Here is a 21382-nt window from a genome sequence, read left to right as displayed (position 1 = left end):
AGAGGTTCCCATACCCTCCAGGGACTTGCCAGAAAAGTCTAAAGCCTCTTGTTAAAGTGGACTGGATCATGATTGACAGTGTGACCACACAGTTATTTCTGACCACATTCAATGTCTAGATAGAGCTTCCAACTGTTATCAAATGAGTTTTAATTTGTGGGTACAGAGAAAGAAAAACAGATTTTCTGAGAACTAGCTGGATTTTATCTTTGCCAGTGACAGATTAATGTTCATTATGAAAGATTAAGCAATTAAAGGAAATCCCCATCAAAGAGCGGAAGCATATGCAAAAAGTTTTAAACACTGGTATGTTTACACAAAGACAACAGGAATCCTTCTGTGCTCCTAACAATATAGGAGTAGAGCACTTTCCAATGCAGCAATGGCTACAGCCAGCAACATCCACCGGCTGAATGGCTTTTTCCACTTCCAGCATCAAAAAACTCAATCTTTACAGTTGAGAAAATTCCAACATTACTGAGGTATTACCTTTATTTTTAGAGAAAAGCTGCTACAGGTTTTGACAACGAACTGATGGAGGAACAAACTTTAGAATCAGCAGTCATAAATTCATTAGGTCACATTTATGAAACAGATTTTGCTCTTTACCCTTTATAGCCAGCACAGCTAAATGTCAGTCCTGGCCCTGCCTCATAAACAGCTCCCATCTCCTTAACATGTCACTATGGGCACAATCTTCCTTTTTTTATTAGTTTGCTTGTCTCCAGCATGACACTCTGTACCTCAGAAGCAGCTTGCTGCCCACACTGAACTACTGCCCACACTGAATGTTCCAAAAAGGAAGATACCTCATTAAAGGCAGACCCACAGTGGGTTGCAGAGGAGCCACACACTCACAAAAAGCATCTCATCTCATTAGCAAATGCTCCTCGTGGAGATGAAGACACACCACTAATTTGAGGTACAGAAGGCACGGAACAGACTGCCCTATCCTGGTACTGTGGGAGTGAAAATAGCACATTAAATGTTTGTTAGGTTTCCAGTGGAAGCTGTTTCCAATGGAGCTGTATTGAGCTTACAGGGGCTCAATCTGCTGTTTTCAGGATTTCCTTAAAGAGAAGAACAAGGCAATTGTCTCTGAAGGGCAGTGCTGGGAGAGGGTAAAGTGAGGGAGGCTGCTCCATTCCAGGAAGTCTGCCCCATACTGGGAAGGTCCCCAGTCACTCAGAGCCACCCAGAAGAATCAGCCCAAAGGCCAGCTGAGGTTTCTGTCCAGCTGCCCGTCCTGTGTACAGCCCAGGGGTTCTGGTTATCCCTGGACTGACCCTCACTGCTGATGCTTGTGGCTATCCACTGCTCTCTCCTTCGCAGCAAACCAGGGGGTTATCACCCCAGAGGAAGCTGCATTAATCTTTGACAATGGCTTATGCTACAGCCATCAAAGAGTTACTGTTAAATGATAATTAAAGCACAGTAAAAAAACAAAACAAACTAACATATCCAGTGGACGTAGACCAGTTCATCCTTACAAACTATCTCAAAAAGAAAAAGTAAAATCCAACCCTTTTAAAACCAGCTCCAAGATCCTGTACAGTGTAAGGAAGGGTGGCCTTACATGAACAACAGGCTGGGACTTGGAAGAATCTGTCCCAGCCACTCTTATTTGCTGTGGATTAGTACAGTTTCATCACAGAGACACCAAACACCTGAATCTCCCATGGTTTTTAATGAATTTGTTCATTGTCATTCTCCCTTTCCAAAAAAAAGAGAAAAACATCTCAAGCCATTAACTTATCTACACCTCTCAGTAAAATAGAAACTACCATAAGCATTGTACATCAAAGAGCTTCCTTTATTAAATGTGGAAAATAATTTGTGTACTTTAGATGAAAGGTGTTCTGGGACTGTGAAGTATTCTGGAAAATTTAATTAAATCCCATAGTTATTCTCTTGCAAAAATAAATTTTTTGGGCAAAAAAATTTAACTGATTGACAGTATTAGTTTGTTTTATTCTTTTTGTCAAATCTTTACCCTATAGAATGAACCACTGGTGTGAAGCAAAACCATTTTTAATGACATATACACAAACTTACATTTCCAGAACACAATTTCTCAGTAAAATTTTCAAATGAAGGTGAAAAATTCTCAAATAAAGATGTAAATAATTCATTATGGGCTGCAAAGATCTAAAATCAGAAATTCATTTGCTATGCATATTTTAGCAAAACTGAAAAACCAAAAGTTTCAACTGTGAAAGACAGGAAGACCTTGCCATCACAGTGGAAGCAGAGAGCTTTTGAAATCACACACAATGAGATTACTCTCACCTTTCCAGTCCATCACCTTGAAGAATTGTTGCTCATGTACAGCGAGCACATTTTGCTTAACTCCGAGATTATCATCAAAGTAATTGAAAAACATTTCCTAAGAGAAGTAGCTTCGGGCTGCTTCCCTCTCAAAGAGGGTTGCAGTAACCAGACTGTCTCCAGTGGGTAACAGCTGCAAAGTTGAGATATCTTGCTCTTAAGCAAAAAAATCACACATGTATCTCAATGGAGTGGTGGGCAAGTGCCACAGCGTGCCCTGATATTCCCAGTCATTTAGGTGGGGATGTATTGGCATGGACCACAGCTCTCAGCATGGAGGAAACAAAGCACAGTCCTGCACCTCCATACAGTTCCCACTCCATTGGAACACTGCAGCAACACTTGGGACAAACTTCTTGTTACAACTGAATGGATCTACCACTTTTGTTCACCGTGGACAAAATGACCAGGTCAATGCCAGCAAACAACTTCACTCTGAGATACACAGATGTATTAATGCAAACACCTAATGCAAACCAACTGCAATGAAAACCCCCTCCCCACATGTACTGTCTTTGGCTTTCTCTCAGTTATTTCTTGCTGGCAACACTTCAATGCTAATAAGACACCATAAGTGTAAAAAATGCAATAAAGATGTTTACATTAAACAGCAGACTACAGATTGAAATAATCTGTTCCATGAAGCTCATCTCCAAACATCTATTTTCAGGTAAACATGTATATGTTAATTCAAAGATATCTGACAGTAGAAGGGCTTTTTAATTTTATTTTATTTTTACCTTGTTGGCAAACGCCTAACAAATTCTAAGACTTGAACACTGAAATTAGCCAAACAGCCTTACAATACGACACAATTTTTAGCAACGAAAGCTTGGAAAAGCTTTTCGAGATTAACCATTACTTGTAGTCCTTGAACTGCAAACAGTTTTATAAAAAGTACCTTTTAATCCAGCTTCCAAGGTAAATCCTTAAGCCTACCTACATATTCAAGCAGGGGAAGAGATACATGATCAGTCCAGTGTTATCCCTCCAAACCAGCTCTACAAATTCCTGATTAACTCAGTCCAGTTCTACTGCCCCCTAAAACGCCACACAACTGCTGCAAGGTCAGACAGCAAAATGTGTCCTCAGTTTCTCTCTCTTGGACTTGTTACAGCAAAGGATTAGGCACTGCAATAAAATGGCTCCATGTAATCTTAGACATTGTCCAAACATGTATCCTCCCATGCATACCCCTGGAAGAGGAGTGCCCATATTGCCCTCTAAGTTCGTATTTCTGAGTGAACGACATCACTTCTCAATGCCCTGGGCTTCCACAAGTGCTTTGGAACAGCTAAAATGGATTTTTCTCCAGTTTCCTCTGAACTACCATGAACTGCTGGCAGTTCAGCAGTTGCTAGGATAAAGATGGTGCTCATGTGCTCAGACTGAACATCAGACATTGGAAGTCAATTTTCCTCTAATATCATCAAGCTCACTACCTTGTGTCTTGGTCCCTTTGCTGGCACCTTGGAGATAAGCCTTCTGCAGGAGCACCTGGGTATAATTTAATAGATGATGATGCATGAGCTAATATAGAGGTCATTTCTGGGATTATACACTAACAGAAGACATAAATAAAAAACGCTCTTGGAAGCATCTCTCAAGGGTAATAAAGGTGACAGGAGGAAATACAGGCTACACATTTCTTTATTAATAAATAAACTACTTGGTGATTGAGACAAAATGTCGTATCACTGGGAGCATCCTGAATAATGAAGGAGAGTCACTAAACATTTTCCAAAGAAGGGAAAGCATGCAAATTACAGCTAGCTATAAAAATTGCATGTTGTGAGTTGTTTTATGGGGTATAAAGCCTAGAGAGCTGAATAACTTCAATAAAACAATTCTGCATGACTTGCCTCACTTTGGAAACTTTGAAAGTATGCCAGAATGATACTCTGAGCCTTTTAAAGTAAATATTTTCATAAACTGATGCATTGTTTTAGGGTTCATATTATTTAAAAAAAAAGTTAAATTAATTTGCTCCAGTGAAACTAATACAAGCCTTGTTTCTTACTAATTTACATCTGGAAATGACAGGGAAATTATAAACACACAGACACAGAATTCGTATAAAAAATATTGGTTTTCTACCACAAGTAATTTTAAAGAAAAAAAAAAGTGTTAGTGATTGTTGTCCTAAAAGTAGAAATCTTACATGAAGGACCACTTCCACTGTTAAGAGCTACCAGAGATGACTCGGAGAACAATAATAACACAGCACCAAAGGCTCAGAAATAGCTGCCTTCAGGAATGCTTCATTCCTGGCTGACAGACCAGATTTTGGCCAGGACTGTGCTCTGTGATCCATCCGGCACACTCCTCCTGAAAGAGGATGCACAGGAGAGGCACCATGGACAGGCTGGGGGTTGATGATCTTGTCATGAGTGCCTGCTCCAAGTGCCTCCCCTATGAGCAGCCTCTTTTCCCAAGCTACCTCCCAGCAGCATCCACTGGCACTTCTCCTGTGGTACGGCCTGAAGTTACCTTGAAAACTTGCTTTAGAAACCTGGGATAATAAAGAGGCTCCAAAATATTGGCTCTGTGTAATGAAATTTGCCTACACTCTCCAGGAAGATGAATAACATCTGTAATACTAGTGTCTCCAAACTCTACAGTGAATTAAATTCTGCCAGTGAGTCCACCCAGATCCACCCATGAGCTCCTACACGCCTCCATAAAATTAAACAACTGAGAGGGAGAAAAACATGTATCACAAATTATTTTCATTTTACTTTACTTTGTTTCAAGGAAACACTAGCAATGGTCCTACATAAATATTTATCAAACCACTCAAACTGTAGTAAATGAAAATATCCTTCAACCTGCATACAAAATAACTCAAAACTATTTTAAGAGAAAGCAAGAAGATGCAAGGAGTCTGAAGTAGTAAATTCATTCCTTTCTGCCAAATAGATTGAACAGTGCAGGCAGGTCTGGTTTATTGCAAACTATATCATCTGGTGTTTCTAGTTTCCATTATGGGTCATTTGAAGCCATGATTAGGATTTTCCAGTACCAACTGCCTTCTCTAGCCACAGTTTGTTAGGAATTTCTATCACTTTTGAGGTATCCAAATAGAAGACCATTATTCTTAGCACCATAAATAAACCCATGGAATCCGTAGTAATTTGAACTCTACCTCCATTTAACAGTACCTTTAAACTCAGCACTGTGAAAAACGGGACTAGCCTGTTAATGTGAATTTTGGGGCTGAAACGTGAAGATATTAAGTTAACAGGGTCATCAACAAATTGAATCAGAGGTCCTCTACAGGGTTAGAAACTACTGCCAGCTAACTCCTAAATTTAAAGTTCTAATGAAAGTTAGGGGACTCAGGTTCCTGAACAACCCTAAAAACAAAAAGTTAGTGAGTTTTGAAAGCATTCCTCAAGTCTGTGCTCATGAGCTTTGCAAGAACATTAGAGATCCTATAAGCATTTCATTAATACCACTGTTTTATCTATCTTTTGTGTTCAATTTCAGTGGGACTTAAGATGCTTCTATGCTTTCCTGAGAACAAGTAAAAAACTTGTTGCTTCAGTTTTCCCACCTGTGAATGGAGTTAGTAATTCCTTGCATGTCAGGATGATACTCCACCAACTGTGACAAACCCTACAGAAGGCTCTGTAGCAGAAGACTGATTTTGTCTTGTCTGTCTGCACCTCTAGAACTCACTTTGATAATTTCTTATTACCAGTATGTCCATGGGTAGTGTAAGGGTAAATATAGAAACTCTTTGTGTGCCAGACTGTTATATTAACATGTAGAAACAGATGCCAGACTAAAAAGTGGAGCTAGAGTAAAAATGCAGTTTAGCTGAACTGCAAATCATAAAAAAAAGGAGAAGGAGGATTCCAGCATTTAGGCCTGATCTCATCTAACTCAACCTTTCAAGAAGTCAGGAACTCCCACTAGTTGTTCAGATCTCCACTGCAGCCAGAAAAGAGGTTCTGATAGATAGTATTTAGTCTCCCAAGGTGGGTGATATCATAAACCCATATGCATTTGTTGGACTCCCCATGAACTCCTGAAACAACAAAACTACACCACTTCGCTGTGCTATTGGCACTATGTGGGTGTACATACCAGAGCTAAGAAAATCCAGGTTTTTAATAAGGCAGTGTAGGACCTCTGACGGAGACCACTTCCACAAGAGTAGTCAATTATTAGAGCTAACCTGTGACTGAAACTCAGAGCACACTCTCATCCCACAAATTTTTTTTTACCACATGTCTGCTCATTTGTGTCACAACAATCTGGAGATAAAAGAGTGCATTTTACACAATTTTCTTCTAAGAAACTACAATTAGCAAACTGGCAAAGAGAATAGAGTACTGCTTCCAGGCAGAAAGCAGTACTAAAGATGAGGAAATGGCTCCAGCTTTTCTTTAGCACGAGAGTTGCACAAGAGGAAGGTTACCAGTCACTTCTGCAATATCCAAATATAAAATATTGATCAATTTCTGTAGATAGAAAAGAGGGTCAGATGCTTTAACACTGCATTGTCACAAAATGAAAAATCATAAATTATTATTTACATTACACTCACCCCTACACTATTAAAATTTTTCTTTTCCAGTTTTTATTTCTAAAAGTCCACTTATGTGTGGGTTTCAGAATGAAAGATAATTCCCAGAAACTAGAGAGGAGTAGTTTCAAATTACCTAGCAGTAAGGCTGACAGTATATCTTCTTGTTCACAGTAAACAGGGATGGGCTATGTCTGACCAAAGCAAGGCACTCAGTGTAGACCTTTACCTGAGCTACTCTCACAAGGACCTTTGCATATTTTTAGAGCATGATTGACCCAACTTATTTCATATTTTTACATTGGAGTGAAATGAATCATATTTCTCAATGACTTGTTTCCTTCTGTTGACTTGAAGAAGCTTGCAGTGACTAGTTCACATTTAGACAACCACATTTTAGAACATTACATATCTGGATCTCAAAAAAAATGAACATTACAGGGAAAAAAAAACAAAACAAAGGCAGTTCTGAGCAGGCGGCAGAAGGAACAAGTTACATGTTCCTCAGTGCAAGGTTTTTAAATGGCATGTTTGTGACATTTATATCAACAGTCAATAAATAAAAAAAAAACTTCCTCCATTTTTTTTTTAACTTTTAGAAAAGTCTGAAACCAGATTTTTTAGTTATAAATCATGACTGACTTCTAAACCCAGGAGAAATTAATTTTCTATCTAAGGTAGTGGGAAACCACAGATGGAGTTGAAAGGTCAGGAACTGCAGCAATCCACTTCAGGAGACTTTCTATTTATTTACAGATTTGTACTGGCTCTGACTCCTGGAAATGGAAAGTAAATCCACTGAAGAAAATTTGGAAGTGATTCACACTTCTTTCTGGCAAATACTTGCTATGCTTCTGGTCACCACCATGTATGAACTGGCATATTTAGCAGTGAAGACTATAACAATAATAATCTTCCAGACCAATTCTATATGACTTGAGGCAAAGAGCAGCACTGTAGGAAGGGAATCCCAGGCTCACTCCCATGGCACAACTCTTACCAAACTACAACAGCACCCAGATTTCACATTTACACTAAGAAGTAACCATAAGGACCAATACAGAGATGACTCCCAAGCTTCCTCACTGCCATTCACTGTTCTTACCTGAATGGAGAATAGCCGGTTGTGGAACCCACACCAAAAGTTAGATCAAGCTTGGCAGAGAGAGATCACAGAACTACAGAATCATTTAACTTTGACAAGACCTCCAAGATCATCAAGTCCAATCACTAACCTAGCACTGCAAAGTCAATCACTAAGCCATAGCCATGAGTGAAACATCCACATGTTTCAAACACTTTAAGAGATGGTGATCCCACCACATCCCTGGGCAGCCTGTTCCAATGGCTCACAACTCTTACAGTGAATAATTTTTCCCTAGCTCAATCTAAACCTCTCCTGGCCATTTCTTCTTGTCCTGACACGTATTACTTGGAGAACAGACTGACCCTCACCTCACTACAAGCTCCTTTCAGGCAGTTGCAGAGAGTGAGAAGATCTCCCCTGAGCCTCGATTTTTCAAGATGCACCATTATGCACCTAAGTACATCTGTAGTGGAAGAAGCAGCCATCATGACAACACATGTGCAGCTGCATGGTGCAGTGTGTTTCCATCATGAAGATCTGCTTCTCCTCATTTCAACTCCTCAGTATAAATATGCCTCAGGAAGCAAAAGCACATCTCACTCAACACACAGGGCAGCACCATTAACATGTAACATTTCAGAAAAATAAAAATCATGTGTTTGAGCAGAATTTTGCTGAAAGCATAGACTTGCTTGCGGTCCAGCTTGCTCTGTGTATCAGGATAAATTCGGCCCAGTTTATATCCTAATGATTATAATGGATGCTGCAGTCATCTTTTCATTAAGGCAGCAGCCAAAAATATTGATTTGTTATACTTCACACTCCTGCTTACCTTCACAAATTTCAGGAGAGACGGTACATAAGCCAATAGAGTTGGTCAGTTTAAAAGTGACAAATGAACTGCACTGAAAGTAAATAAACAGCTATCTCTTTATAAATTAATTCAATATGTGACTTAAGCCCTTTTCTACAGCTAGAAAGCTGATTCATCATTCAGCAGCATTTAAGTTGCCACCAGTTCAATAGCAGAGTATTAATGTTGCATTCTATTTGGCATAGAAGGTCAAATCCCGCATTCATCTTACAGCAGCATGACGCGGAGTAACCCTGAAGCCCTGCCCTCCACATCGCCCTGGCTGCAGCTCGGCATCCAAAGTGCTCTTCAAATTGCTTTCAAGAAGGCTTACATGGCCTTGAACATTTGGGAAAATGAGAAACAAGAATCCCAAAACTTTTGATCTGCTGGATTATCTTCTGGAACGATTAAGTGAAATCGCACAGATTGGCTCATGTTCATATAACACTCGTGAATGAGTGAAAGGCAGAAAAATCTTTGTATCTTGGGAGATTTGGGGATTTTTTGCCTCCACAAAATATATTTCAATTTTAGAAAGAAAGCAAGTATATTTAACATGGAACACTGAGTACAATTTCCATTCCCGTTAAAATATGCTTTACTGAACAAGGGACCTAACTTATTCTAGCCCATCACCTCTACTAAGGTAGGCACAGGGTAAAAAACTAGCTATTTTACTTATGAGTGACACACACTGAGTTACTTTCCCTACCAGCTCTTTTAAGTTCAGTAAATGTTGAATGCTGAGATTTCTGCATCAATACTGTAGCTTTGGCACCAACCTCCCAATGCTTTATAAAGAACCCATTGAGATGACATTGATACTACTCAATAAATAGGTAGGATGACATTTTGAAATGCAAGAGCTTAATATTTAAACACATGTCCAAATATCTAAATAATGTTGCCTGAATGACTTCTGCTACTATCAGCAGTGTAGAATATATGAGTTTCTAACATTTCTGGAAATTACACTAGGTGCCCTCTTGACTTCTGACACTCAAGTCTGATGTTTCAGGACATAAGGTTTTGACTGCAATCATCTGTGTACAGCTGTAGCAGCAAGGCTGTAGCAAAAATAGAATAAAAATATTTTTCTCTGCTTATACTATGAGAGCCACAGCATTTGTGATGTCATCTGTTTTTCATAATGTTCAGTTTAGAAAGTTGACATTTGATTAAACAGTTTGAATTTGCCAAAACATACATTTTAATCTTATGTTTAATACCACATTCTCAATTAAAAGCTTCAGAAGAAGACACACAAACCACAGTAAACCCACAGACCTAACATATTTAATGTAATTTCTGAAACTGTTGACTAATATTTTCTAATTTCCTCACTACTTCTAGTGGTGCACAGCTGCACCATTGCACCCAACAACCATCAGATATTTAAACAGCCAGTTTTTAAGTGTTTTACAAACACACTTTTATATTTAGTATTTTGAATGTTTTCCAATAGGGTGGTGTGGTAATAAAATTCAGCATCTGAAGAACCTTCACTATATTAACAATGCTTTCTAAAATCAATGTTTATAATACTACTGCCATGAAAGGAATACTAGCATAGGTCATTTACAGCTATGAACATTACCCTGGATTTCTACCTTTTATATAAGCACACCAACACTGATAAACACAAGAAAGTGTATTATACCGCTGGTGTGCCATTCCAGAATAACTCCCATGAAAAATGACTCTCAGCAATAAGAACAATGTCACGAATAGGTTCTTGGACAAAATAATCTTTCTTTCATGCTCCTTATTTCCTTTCATTTGGTTGAACACTGGATTCAAAGTCATAAGTATTGTGACTTTGCAGAGGTAGCCTGAGTAATTTACAGTGATCAACAGATAATGCAGTGACTGTAAGCGAGTCATTCTGTAACTATCACTGCCTTCTAAATGGAGTCCTCACACAGCTGCTGGAAAGAAATGCATATTATTTCACATCCACAGAGTGATGAATGTAGCCAGGTAATTAAATCATGTCATTGCTGTGCCTGGAAAAGCCTTACTTATAATTTTATCTTGCCTGTTAAGAAGAACTGAATTTCTTGTTAAGGGTAGAAAACAATAATGCCTCAGCTTTGCTTTTGAAAAAAAACTCTGAAGGAGAAATTAGAAACAAAACTCACCAGTTTCTTCATCAATGCTGAATCTCCCCAGGCCACTGCCATCCCTGATGGAATACTGGATCTCCCCATCTCTTCCAGAGTCCTCATCTCGAGCAACAACTTGCAAAACACTTGTACCAATGCGGGAGTTTTCCTTTACAGATCCAACGACAGCAAAGTCAGGAAAATAAGGGGTATAAAGATTTTCGTTAACATCCACCACTTCAACTTCCACAAAAGAAAGAGAAGAGAGAGAAACTGGGCGCCCCTTGTCCTTGGCACGCACGGTCAGGTTGTAGAACTGCTGCTTCTCGTAGTCGAGCTCCTTGTTCAGGCGGATGGCACCGCTGGCTTTGTCGATCTCAAACCGCCCATTGTAATCGTTCACCAGCGAGTAGCGGACTTGGCCTCCCAAGCCCAGGTCTGGATCGTGAGTTTCCAACCAAGCTATGACAGTGCCAACTGGCAGGTCCTCAAGGACCTTCACATTGTAGCTGGATGGGATAAAGGCTGGAGAGCAATCGTTAACATCATCCAAAAAAACCTTCAGAGGCACAACGGAAAACTGCTGATGGCCACTGTCTGCTCTGTCCCTAGCCTCAATCTTCAGTGTGTAGTTTGCTTTTGCTTCCCGGTCTAGTTGATCTGCGACATACACCACTCCCGTGGAACTGTTGATAGCAAATTGATGGGTGTCTGTCAGCACTGAGTAAGTCACTTCACCATTAGATCCTAGGTCTTTATCTCTGGCTTCTACCTGGATAATCTCTGTACCAAGACCTGTACTTTCTAAAATATTAACCGAGTAACTGTCCTGTAGAAACACAGGCTTGTTATCATTTGCATCCTCCACAGTGACAGTCAGCAGTCTCCATGAAGATTTCTGTGGATTACCTAAATCGTAAATTGTAATATTAAGGAGATAGAGCTCCGTTTTTTCACGGTCCAAGGGCATGAGAACACTAAGTATCCCCATCTCCATGTCAATGTTGAAACAACTATCTACATTACCATCAGAAATTGTATAAAGTACTCTTCCATTAAAGCCTGAGTCAGCATCATAGGCTTTTATCCTCAGGATGGTGGCACCAACTGGCAGATCTTCTGAAACCTTCACATCAGCAGGAAAGGATTTGTCAAAATGAGGTGCTTGCCTGTTGATTGAATAAAAATCAAGAAAACCATCTTCCAAATTCAGCTTCACATTTGCTTTTGCCTTTTTGAGCAATTTTTCTGCTAGTTTCTGAGCAACTCTAGTTTCTCTGCAGCTAAAGGTCTTTGAAGACACTTTCCCATGAACTACTGAAATATTAACAAACATAGCATCAGCAAAGTTCTCTCCATCAGTTGCTGTTATCTTAAGGCCAAAATTGCTATTCTTTATGCCAGAGTTAACAAGAGATTTTTTAAGTTGCAGGACACCAGAGTCTGGACTTAAATAAAAAAGACCAAGTTCATTTCCAGAGATTATTTTGTACTTCACAAGCTCTAACTCATCTATGTCTATTGCAGAAACAGCAGTGATGTGACCACCAACAGGAAAATCAGATGAAATCACTCCCTGACAGGCCACTTTTTCAAAGAGGGGCTTGTTGTCGTTGACATTGCCTATGTATATGGTAACATTCACCTCACTTTCGTGGCGGTAGGGAGAACCCCAGTCGGATGCTCTCACAATGAACCTGTAGCTTTCTGGTGAGGACTCAAAATCCAGCTCTTCAGATGTGCTGATGACACCTGTAAACTGGTTTATTGTAAATGGCAGTGAGTTCAGACTGGCAATACTGTATGTAATGTATCCGTTCTCCCCTCTGTCTTCATCAACTGCTGACACTGCCAAAACGCTGGACCCCACTGGGACACTTTCATTGACAAATGAGCTGTAGGAGAGCTGCTGGAACTCTGGAATGTGATCGTTGGCATCCTCTAACCTGACAGTAACCTGTGCTTTTAAATCACCACCTTTGTTTGCATATACTTCTAATTCATAGAGGTCTTTGTCAATGATTTTCAAAGGACGAGCAGTAGTAATAAGGCCTGTGTTGGGATTGATCTTAAAATACTCAGCCTCCTCACTTGGAGATATTCTATATTCCACACCCTGTGGCTCAGGCATCAGCTTAACTACTGCAACCACCACACCAGGAGGTGAAAATTCACTGATGAAAATATCATATGCTTCCTTTTCAAACTTCAGGGGGATACTTTCTTTCTTGGGACTAGCAATGTGGACCAGTTTGACTGCAGAAAATTTCTGAGGAGATCCTTTGTCCTTAGCTTGGAGAGTGAGGTTGTAACCATAAGGGAAGCTGTCCCAATCAATAGGCTTTCTTTCTTTGATTTTGTACTCATTCATCCATTTCCCTTCTTTAGACAGAAAGAATTGTTCTAGAGGATCTCCAGCAACAATAGAAACAGATTCTATTTCTCCATTGGCTCCTTCATCTAGGTCATCAACATTAACAACTGCATAGGTAGGTTCCTTGTCTGATGGGAAGGGAATGTGGGTTACTACACTTATTGTTGGGGCATGTTCATTTATACGTTCAATGTGAACATAAAGCTTGGCAGTGCTGCTTACGCCATTGTTTCCATAAAGCTTCATCCCACGGTCCACTGCCAAAACCTCAAGGTCGTATCTGTTTTTCTCGTCGTAATTTAACCGGCCACTTAAGGAGATAACACCACTCGTAGGATGAACTGAGAAGAGCTCAACTTTACCTTTAAAGTAATAATAAAATTCACCATTGGACCCAATATCCGCATCTGTTGCGGTCACCTGTGCAATGCTAGTCCTTAAGGGAGTGCTTTCTGCTATCGTGACAGAGTACGTGGTTGGTGAAAACAAAGGTCTTAGGTCATTCATATCCAAAACCTGAATGTTCACTTTTGTCCATGCTTCCAAGTCCTCTCCTCTGACAGACCCTTTTACCATCAATAAATAGTTGTCCTGGATTTCTCTGTTTAATATCGCAGAATTCCCACCTTTAGTCCTTATTCTGAGGAAGCAGAAGTCAGCAATGATGACTTCCTCTGCTTTAAAAAAGCCCTCATCATCACCAGACACTATTTTGTACTTGATATCCCATGAAAGGTCAGCCATGGTAATGCCCATCCTCGTCTGACTGTTGACATAGGTCCTGGCTGCAGAATTCTCGTACACTGTGGCATTGTAAGTGGAATGTGTGAAGTGAAAGCCAAGCAGGGCAGACCCGTGAGCCACCTGGCAAATGGAAGCCAGGAACTTGACAATCAGAAGGGCAAGGCATGATGGAGGTAGCCGTGAGCCTGACCAGCGGCCCATATTCACATCCATCACATCATTCTTTTACCCTGTTACAGAGAGAGAAAACATGAAATAGTTCATCAAGGAATAAAAACAGTACTGTGAAGTGACATGTCAAAATAACTTACTAAATTTCTGACCCAAAGTAAAATCTATGCAATATCAATTCAACACATCTTTAAAAAAACTACACACGCACATTCTCACACCAGCTCTGGGTATTTTCACACCTGAGTAGTACATATGCATGTGCATATATATATATATATATATATGTATATGTATGTATGTATATGTCTGTATATATATACACACATATATAGAACTATATATATGTATGCGTATATAGGGTCTTTTTGACATAAAAGACCCTACTACATCCATATACATGTGCACACAGTCATTATAATAATAACAGTAAAAAAAAAAAAACTAAATTTAACTGTAAGCATTTGTATAAATTTATATCAAAGGATGAACCACATACAGAAATTATTTTTTCTTATTTATCAGCAGCTCCAACTAAGCCTAAACTTGTTTGCTTTCAGATAATATTGAAAAATTCATTTTCAGTCTCAATGTTTGGAAGAGACAGGATTTTCATATGTATGTAGCCCTGTCATAGTCAAATGTTACTTTTTTTTTATGGTCAGTTAAGAATGATGAAATTTGAGCCACCAAGAACAAGCAGAGTAAGAAAGTCATTATGCAGTCATTACTTTGAATACCAGTACCTTCAGAAAAGGCCCATTGCCTCACTCCAAGAATCTAAATTGTGAGGTTAGGTAAAGACAGAGTAAGTGGAGGCACTGGCTGAAGATTGCTGGAGGGTACTGCAGAAGGTGGGAGCCAAGTCCCGTTTATCTATTTATTGCTTCCTCCTTGAAAGCAGAGGAAAGGAGCCTGAGGAAACAAGGCAGGTGCTACCATAGGTAATAGGAATAAGTATCTTTGTTACAGAGTATATGCACTGCTACTTGTGAAAAATCATAAAAATCGATTTTAAAAGGCAACTATTGAAAGACCCACTGCACACACACATTGTTCTCATTGTTGTTTAAAAGCTACCTGAAAATGCAGTTTTCTCCAAGCTAGAATACAGGGAGGAAAGGGATGGGAAAAGTTGTCAAAGACACAGGTTAATTTAAACTTCCAACAAGATTTCAGCTTTCCCAAGGAGATTTATAAATTGCATGCAAGTTTTGGAATATGAATTCGTATCTGTTATCATCTCCAATGTAACAGAGGGACTACTGCAGTTTCAGTACTAACAACAAAAAGTTTATCATGCTGATGTTGCAATGTCCACACACAACATACCTTCCTGTTCTCACAGTCTATATCCCATTATTTAACACACTGATCAATTTGGTCAATTCTCCCAAGTGTTTTGTCAAAGCATTCATCTTCCAATACACTTATTTTCACATGCAGTTCTCCCCCTGCCTTTGTTTCCTTCTTATTTTCTTAAAAATATAAGATTATATCACCTTCTAGACCTGCATTCCCCAGTAGCCAGCAAATTTAATTTGTGGCAGTTCCTTTTCTGAATATGCCCACTCAATTACTGTGTGCATAGTATGCAAGTCCCATGATTAACATCTTGTTCCATACGGTTCATACATCAAATAAGCACAATTCTCCCATATGCCTAGGGTACATGAGGGAACAGGTTGACCTCCAAAAGTCCCAGGATTTGTCTACTTCATATAGGAAAGATTATTTTATTGTTGTTACCATTTCATTCAGCTGAAAGACCAGCAGCAGCACCTTAACCTTATTCTTCAGCACAAAAAACATTCATCAATTTAATCCACCAGTATGAAAATATCGAAGTCCCTTATTTGCATGGAGCTTTATGGGATCACTTTTGAGTACTGAAACTAAAAGCTGTTGCTTCAGACTAGTGTGGTAGATGATGCTAGCTGTATTTTTTAAATATACATATAAATATATACACAACATACAATAAACTGCTGAGGAATTTCAGCCAATGAAATGAGAAATTCTAATGAGACACAACTCATGGGAAAATAAAGGGCTGGACCTCTTCTGTGATGTGCATTATTAAAATAATCAACAGAAAATCACTGTACTGCTGCCTTTCAGGAAGAGCACTTCAGCATCTTTTGTCTATAGCAGAATACTCATCTCTCCCCCTGCTAAGAGAGAGAGAATTTTTGCTGGCCTACTAAAGAGACTGATGTCATGTTTCATATGAGCATCTAGATTTCTTTCACCACAGTTCAACAACTACCTAGAAATTAATTTTCCTATTCTTTGAAGTAAGGAAATGAATTGTCTTATACTATTTGGCTCATTTGGTGGTCTAGTTTCTCCTGTCCATGCCATAGGTCAGCATGAGCTGGTTTCTCTCTACATTTCAAGGTCATCAACATCAGATTTTCAAGTCCAGCATGACTGGAAATCAGCTTTCCTGAGAATATCATTGCTAAAAAAAAATTATTTGAAACTTTACTTTCAGCCCTATCCAAGGTTACAGACTGCTGTGGTAGACAGTCATTAAAGTAGATATTTACAAAGCCCTGCAACTAGGGGAACCTAATGAAAAAGTTGTGTATATCCTAGGCAATACAACATGACAAGCCTATGCTCCTATTCCATTTATCTCATAATTTTTAAAGAAAGCTGGAGCTAAGACTTAATCTCAAATACACTGCTGCAAACTCAGTCATGTCAATAGTCCACCAAGTTTTAGAGGTTCAGTACAATCAATATCAGTTCTGAAGCACTAAATTCCACCTAGAAGCAGAACATGTATATGTGTGTGTGCTATTGAAAGCATATTTTAGCTGTGTGTACATATGTATACACAGACACACAGATTATGTATTTTTGGATAGAATTTCATGTTGCCACTGGAAAAATTGGACTTTCACATCAGGCAGCACTTTCAGAGTTTGATTTCATCTCAAATATGGTATGCAGAGTTGTAACAAGCTCTCCATTGAAGTTATTCATCTATCCATATATTTATATGGCTATCACCATTATATTATATGAAAGTCCCAATGGATGAGCTATTAAGCTGCCACTTGGGCAACCTAAGAATGCTTTATTCATTTACCGAATTCCTTTCTTCTGGGATATTTGTTTTTAAGAGTTCATAATGCATACATACTTAACACACAGGAAATGTAACGAGATAGGTTGCAGAAACAAAGTACAAAGCAAGCCGCCACAAATTAGGAGGCATTTCTTTAAAGGCACTTCTTGTCAAAAAATGTTATGTTTAAAGTGAAGAGAAAAGTTGTGATTACTTTTGCTTGATTTTAAAATGTTTGGGCAGGAGCTACTAAATAAAAACTCCCCAGTACTGCTCAGCATGGTTAGTATGAAGGAAGAAAAAAAAAAAGGAAATTAAGGGAAAAGGGAATAGGGGAAAAGGTAAAGGCTTTCTGAGAGAGGAAAACTGCTCTACAATAGCAGCAGAGACTTAAAGGAAACAATTCCCTTCTAACTACTCAATGAAGTGAAAAAACAATACAATAGAGGAGTCCAGAATCTTTCCACTCTAGCGCTCATAAAATACTCTAGCCTTAAAGTGGGAAGGAAAAATGGAAAAATAGAACAGTGTGTCTTGATTTTCAATACTCTTTAAAATAAACTTGAACGTCGTCCATGACTTTAAATTCAATTCATCATTTGAGTAATTTTCCTTTGCTCCTTGAACAAAGTTGGCTAACTATGTGACCCAAACCTTGCAGAATAGCTGCAAGGACCTGTAGGTGGCTGGTGCTCCTTAGAGGAATTGAGAGAGGCATGATCATCATTCCTTTATCTCATCTTGGCTCTGGCAACCTCCAGTCTGGGCTGCATCCAAACATAACTCCCCACCAGACAGAGAAGGAAGACTGAAATCCCAGGAACTGCCAGGATTCCTGCACACCAAAAATGTGGCTCTAACTCAATGTGCAGAAATGAAACAAGTGCTATCTGTTCTTTGGTTTGACTCCCCCTCCCTAGGCTAATTTTTCTAATTCTAAAGATCTCCACACCATAAACTACTCGAAAAAGAAAACAGTGCATATGTCTCTTGGGCAAACAAGAGTCAAAAGGTCTTTTATAGAATGTACAGAATATAGCAGGCAAATTTCTTCAGCAATCAGGAGGAATAAGCTTTTAGCAGGCAACAGAAGGGATAACAAAAGAGCCTCCTCCTCTCTCCCTACTTTGCCTCCAAGTCCAGTTATACTCTGAGAGCATGTTTCCAGCTGGCCATCAGGCAAATTAATTCAGGCAATGTGACTAGCTAATACAAAACAACCATGAAGACTTTTTAACATGTCCTTTGAAGAAAGAACAAAGTAATTTTTGCTTTAACTTCCAGCTTCAGTGAAGGGTGAAGAACCCAATGGAGCTCATATATAGGTCCTCTGGGCTACAAGAAGGGAAAAAAAACCAGTTTCTTTATTTCGGATAAATTTCTTAAGAGTCGAGGTATTTATGCACCTATGCATATAGGGGGAAAAAAGGAGGTCAAGAAACCTTGAAAGTTTTTCATCCTAATTTGCACTTCTCTTGGTGAAGCTGGGAAAGGACATATTTCTCCTTACACAGGACAGGATTGGAGACTGCATGGTATGAACAAATACTACAACTTGAAATTATTATTGCTTCTTTGAGAGAGTTACCACAATTCTCTAAGCAGCTTTACAGCAAAAACAGTATATTTGAAAATGTAAAGGATTTTTTTGGGAAGCAGAAGAACAGTACCATCACATACACATGAAGTCTAAAGAGTATGTAGAGAAATCATGCATTGCTCAGGAACAGAAGCTCTTGATTACACTGGAAGCGGCTTTAATCTTTCAGGGTAACTCCTGTCATTCAGACATCAAAATCAACAACAGCTAATCTATTCTCATGGTCTAATCATCAAAACACAAGGCATGAAACCTCTCAGTGTTCTTTTCTATCAACAACAGCAATTTGACTACACAAAAAGTTCTGCATGACCAGGCCATTAGGATGTACAAAAAGGATACAAGGAAGATTACAAAGCATTGTGGTAGGTTTGCAGTTGTCACCTATGAAAGACTTCCATCAAGCTGCATCAGTGATAGGAAACGAAGTGTCAACAAATCCATTGTCAATATTGCAACCAGGAGGTGAGAGTCCATGTATGTCAGTGCCATCTTGGAAGAAGTCTCTTCCATAGCACAGAAACATTGAAAACTCTTCTGAACTCATGGAAATTATTATTTAGGCAAACGGAAGATAATGATCTAGAGTTTAAAGACCAAGGTCTACCTGCAAAGCTGAAACACAGACAAGAGAGAGGCATGGATTTTTTTAACTCTCCTCTCATTACACAGGCAATATCATTAGCATGTTGTCAAATGAATAGCTAGTAAGGGAAAAAAGCATGTTTGAATAACACTTCCCCTAGCCAGACAATTTCCTTGCACTCTGCAATAATTCACCCAGTCAGGAAAGGCTAACAATTTACTGGCCAGGAAAAGAAGTCAGAATAGAGAACAGGAATTTAGAACATGTGCCACACAGAAATGAATTAAAGATTTGTGTTCGAGTCTAGGCAAGAGGTGAAAAAAACCTTACTGACACTGACAGATTTACAACAGGAGATATATTCATGGAGCTACCTGCTCCCCAATGAGCACCAAGATCAGCTTTTCCATATATATGATTATATCATGATGTGTTTATCCCCAAAAGAGAAGGTGAAGACAAAATGATCATTTCTGCAGAGTAAGCCCTTGCAACAGACAGCACTATAAATCCCAACCTTTCTCAGAGCTGCAAATCCTCCTACTGCCTGCATGTCATTCCACACGGGAGACAGGCCGCTCAGCGTGTAGCAAGTGTAATTCAGGCCGTCCCTAGGAAGTGAAGATTTAGCCACCCAGCCGTATGTTATGAATAACCTTGTTTTGCTAGCAGGTGCTGGGGATTTTTTCCATACAACACCAATTTTTGCCAAGTATCAGTTCATCAGCAAATGCTTCCACTTGTGAGCAGGGACTGAGCATCATTTTTCTTCCCAAATAAAGGGTGCAAAGGGTCTGTCGGACTCTCCCTTTCCCCTCAAGGCTGAAACATGGCTTGACAAAAATGCAGGAGAAAAGAGGAATAATTTGCCGCCATGTGAGATCTGTCAAAAGTGAATTCCTGGGAGCCACTTAAAAAGGATTTGAGCTTGTCCCTTGGTGGTCTGCCTCTAGGGAAACAAAGGCTGCTATCCAGTTTTCATGCTTTGTGTATCTCAAATCCCTCCGGCTCCTGCTTCTTAGTCACTGTAAAATGGGGATACTTTGGGACAGTACCAAAACGAGCCAGTTATTTTTACAGGGGCTTGCTTATGGAACACATTCAATGATACTGTTTCTAGCTTATCTGGCCTTTTTATTTCCCCATTATGTATTATTCATACACCTACTTTGACCCCCATTGAAGGAGTCCTAGCTTAAAAGTTCTTTCAAGGTGTAATGTCAGCAGCAAAAATTCAGCATTTAATGAGTCCCACTCCTGTCACTGCTGCTCTTCCCCTAGCTCTCCCGTCACCACAAAGTAAACTTGGATCCCCTCCAAGCAGCCAGCTTTTTACCAAGCTGCACCTCTGATCCTTAGGGGAAACAACACCCAGAGGCTGCTGAGGATGGGGAACAGGAGTACAGCCTGCCGTGGGGCGTATTCCAGCTGCATACAGTGGGACTTGAGCAGTGATTTGACTGGGCTTTTTACAACTCCATCCTTACCATAATGCAAATAACAATGTTACATAATAATAATAATACAACAACTGAGACGAGACAGTCTTTGTACAAAAGCCTAGAGTAATCTGAATCTCAGCTTTTTATGATATCTGGCAAAACACAACAATGAAATAAGCACTTTTTGAACTGCAGCACTGATGCAAAGGTGATGTACCTGCAGCTTAAAAAGCTTATTCCACCTTTGCCACACAAGGCTCAGCTTCCACCGTGAACTCTCTTCCATGGTTGTTTTCCTGCAAACTCACACCCAGTAACCCCAGCTGCTGCTGGTTGCTGCCTCTGGTCTGCTCTGTGTTTGGGGTACTGCATATGCTCCTTCTGACAGCTTGCAGAGACTTGTATAAACTATTTGGATATAGTTTATAGTAAGAAAGAAGTCCATGAGATTTACAACTACTGTTTCCAGGGCCATA

The 21382-nt window shown here is 39.5% G+C and overlaps 1 protein-coding gene across 8 annotated transcripts in view; it reads right to left on the bottom strand.

The window, feature by feature from the left end:
* Window positions 1-21382, bottom strand: part of FAT3 (FAT atypical cadherin 3) — a 396477-nt gene that overhangs the window by 297231 nt on the left and 77864 nt on the right. For all 8 annotated transcript variants that reach the window (XM_021544996.2, XM_021544998.2, XM_021544993.3 and 5 more), the window contains one exon: window positions 10947-14258. In XM_021544996.2, coding sequence (XP_021400671.2) covers window positions 10947-14241 — 3295 coding nt within the window. In that variant the 5' untranslated portion in view covers window positions 14242-14258. The remainder of the gene's footprint in view (window positions 1-10946; window positions 14259-21382) is intronic.

Source organism: Lonchura striata, chromosome 2 (assembly GCF_046129695.1).
Source record: "Lonchura striata isolate bLonStr1 chromosome 2, bLonStr1.mat, whole genome shotgun sequence".
NCBI classification, from domain to species: domain Eukaryota; kingdom Metazoa; phylum Chordata; class Aves; order Passeriformes; family Estrildidae; genus Lonchura; species Lonchura striata.
Note: the sequence above shows the minus strand (reverse complement) of the source record. Positions and strands in the feature narration are given on the sequence as shown.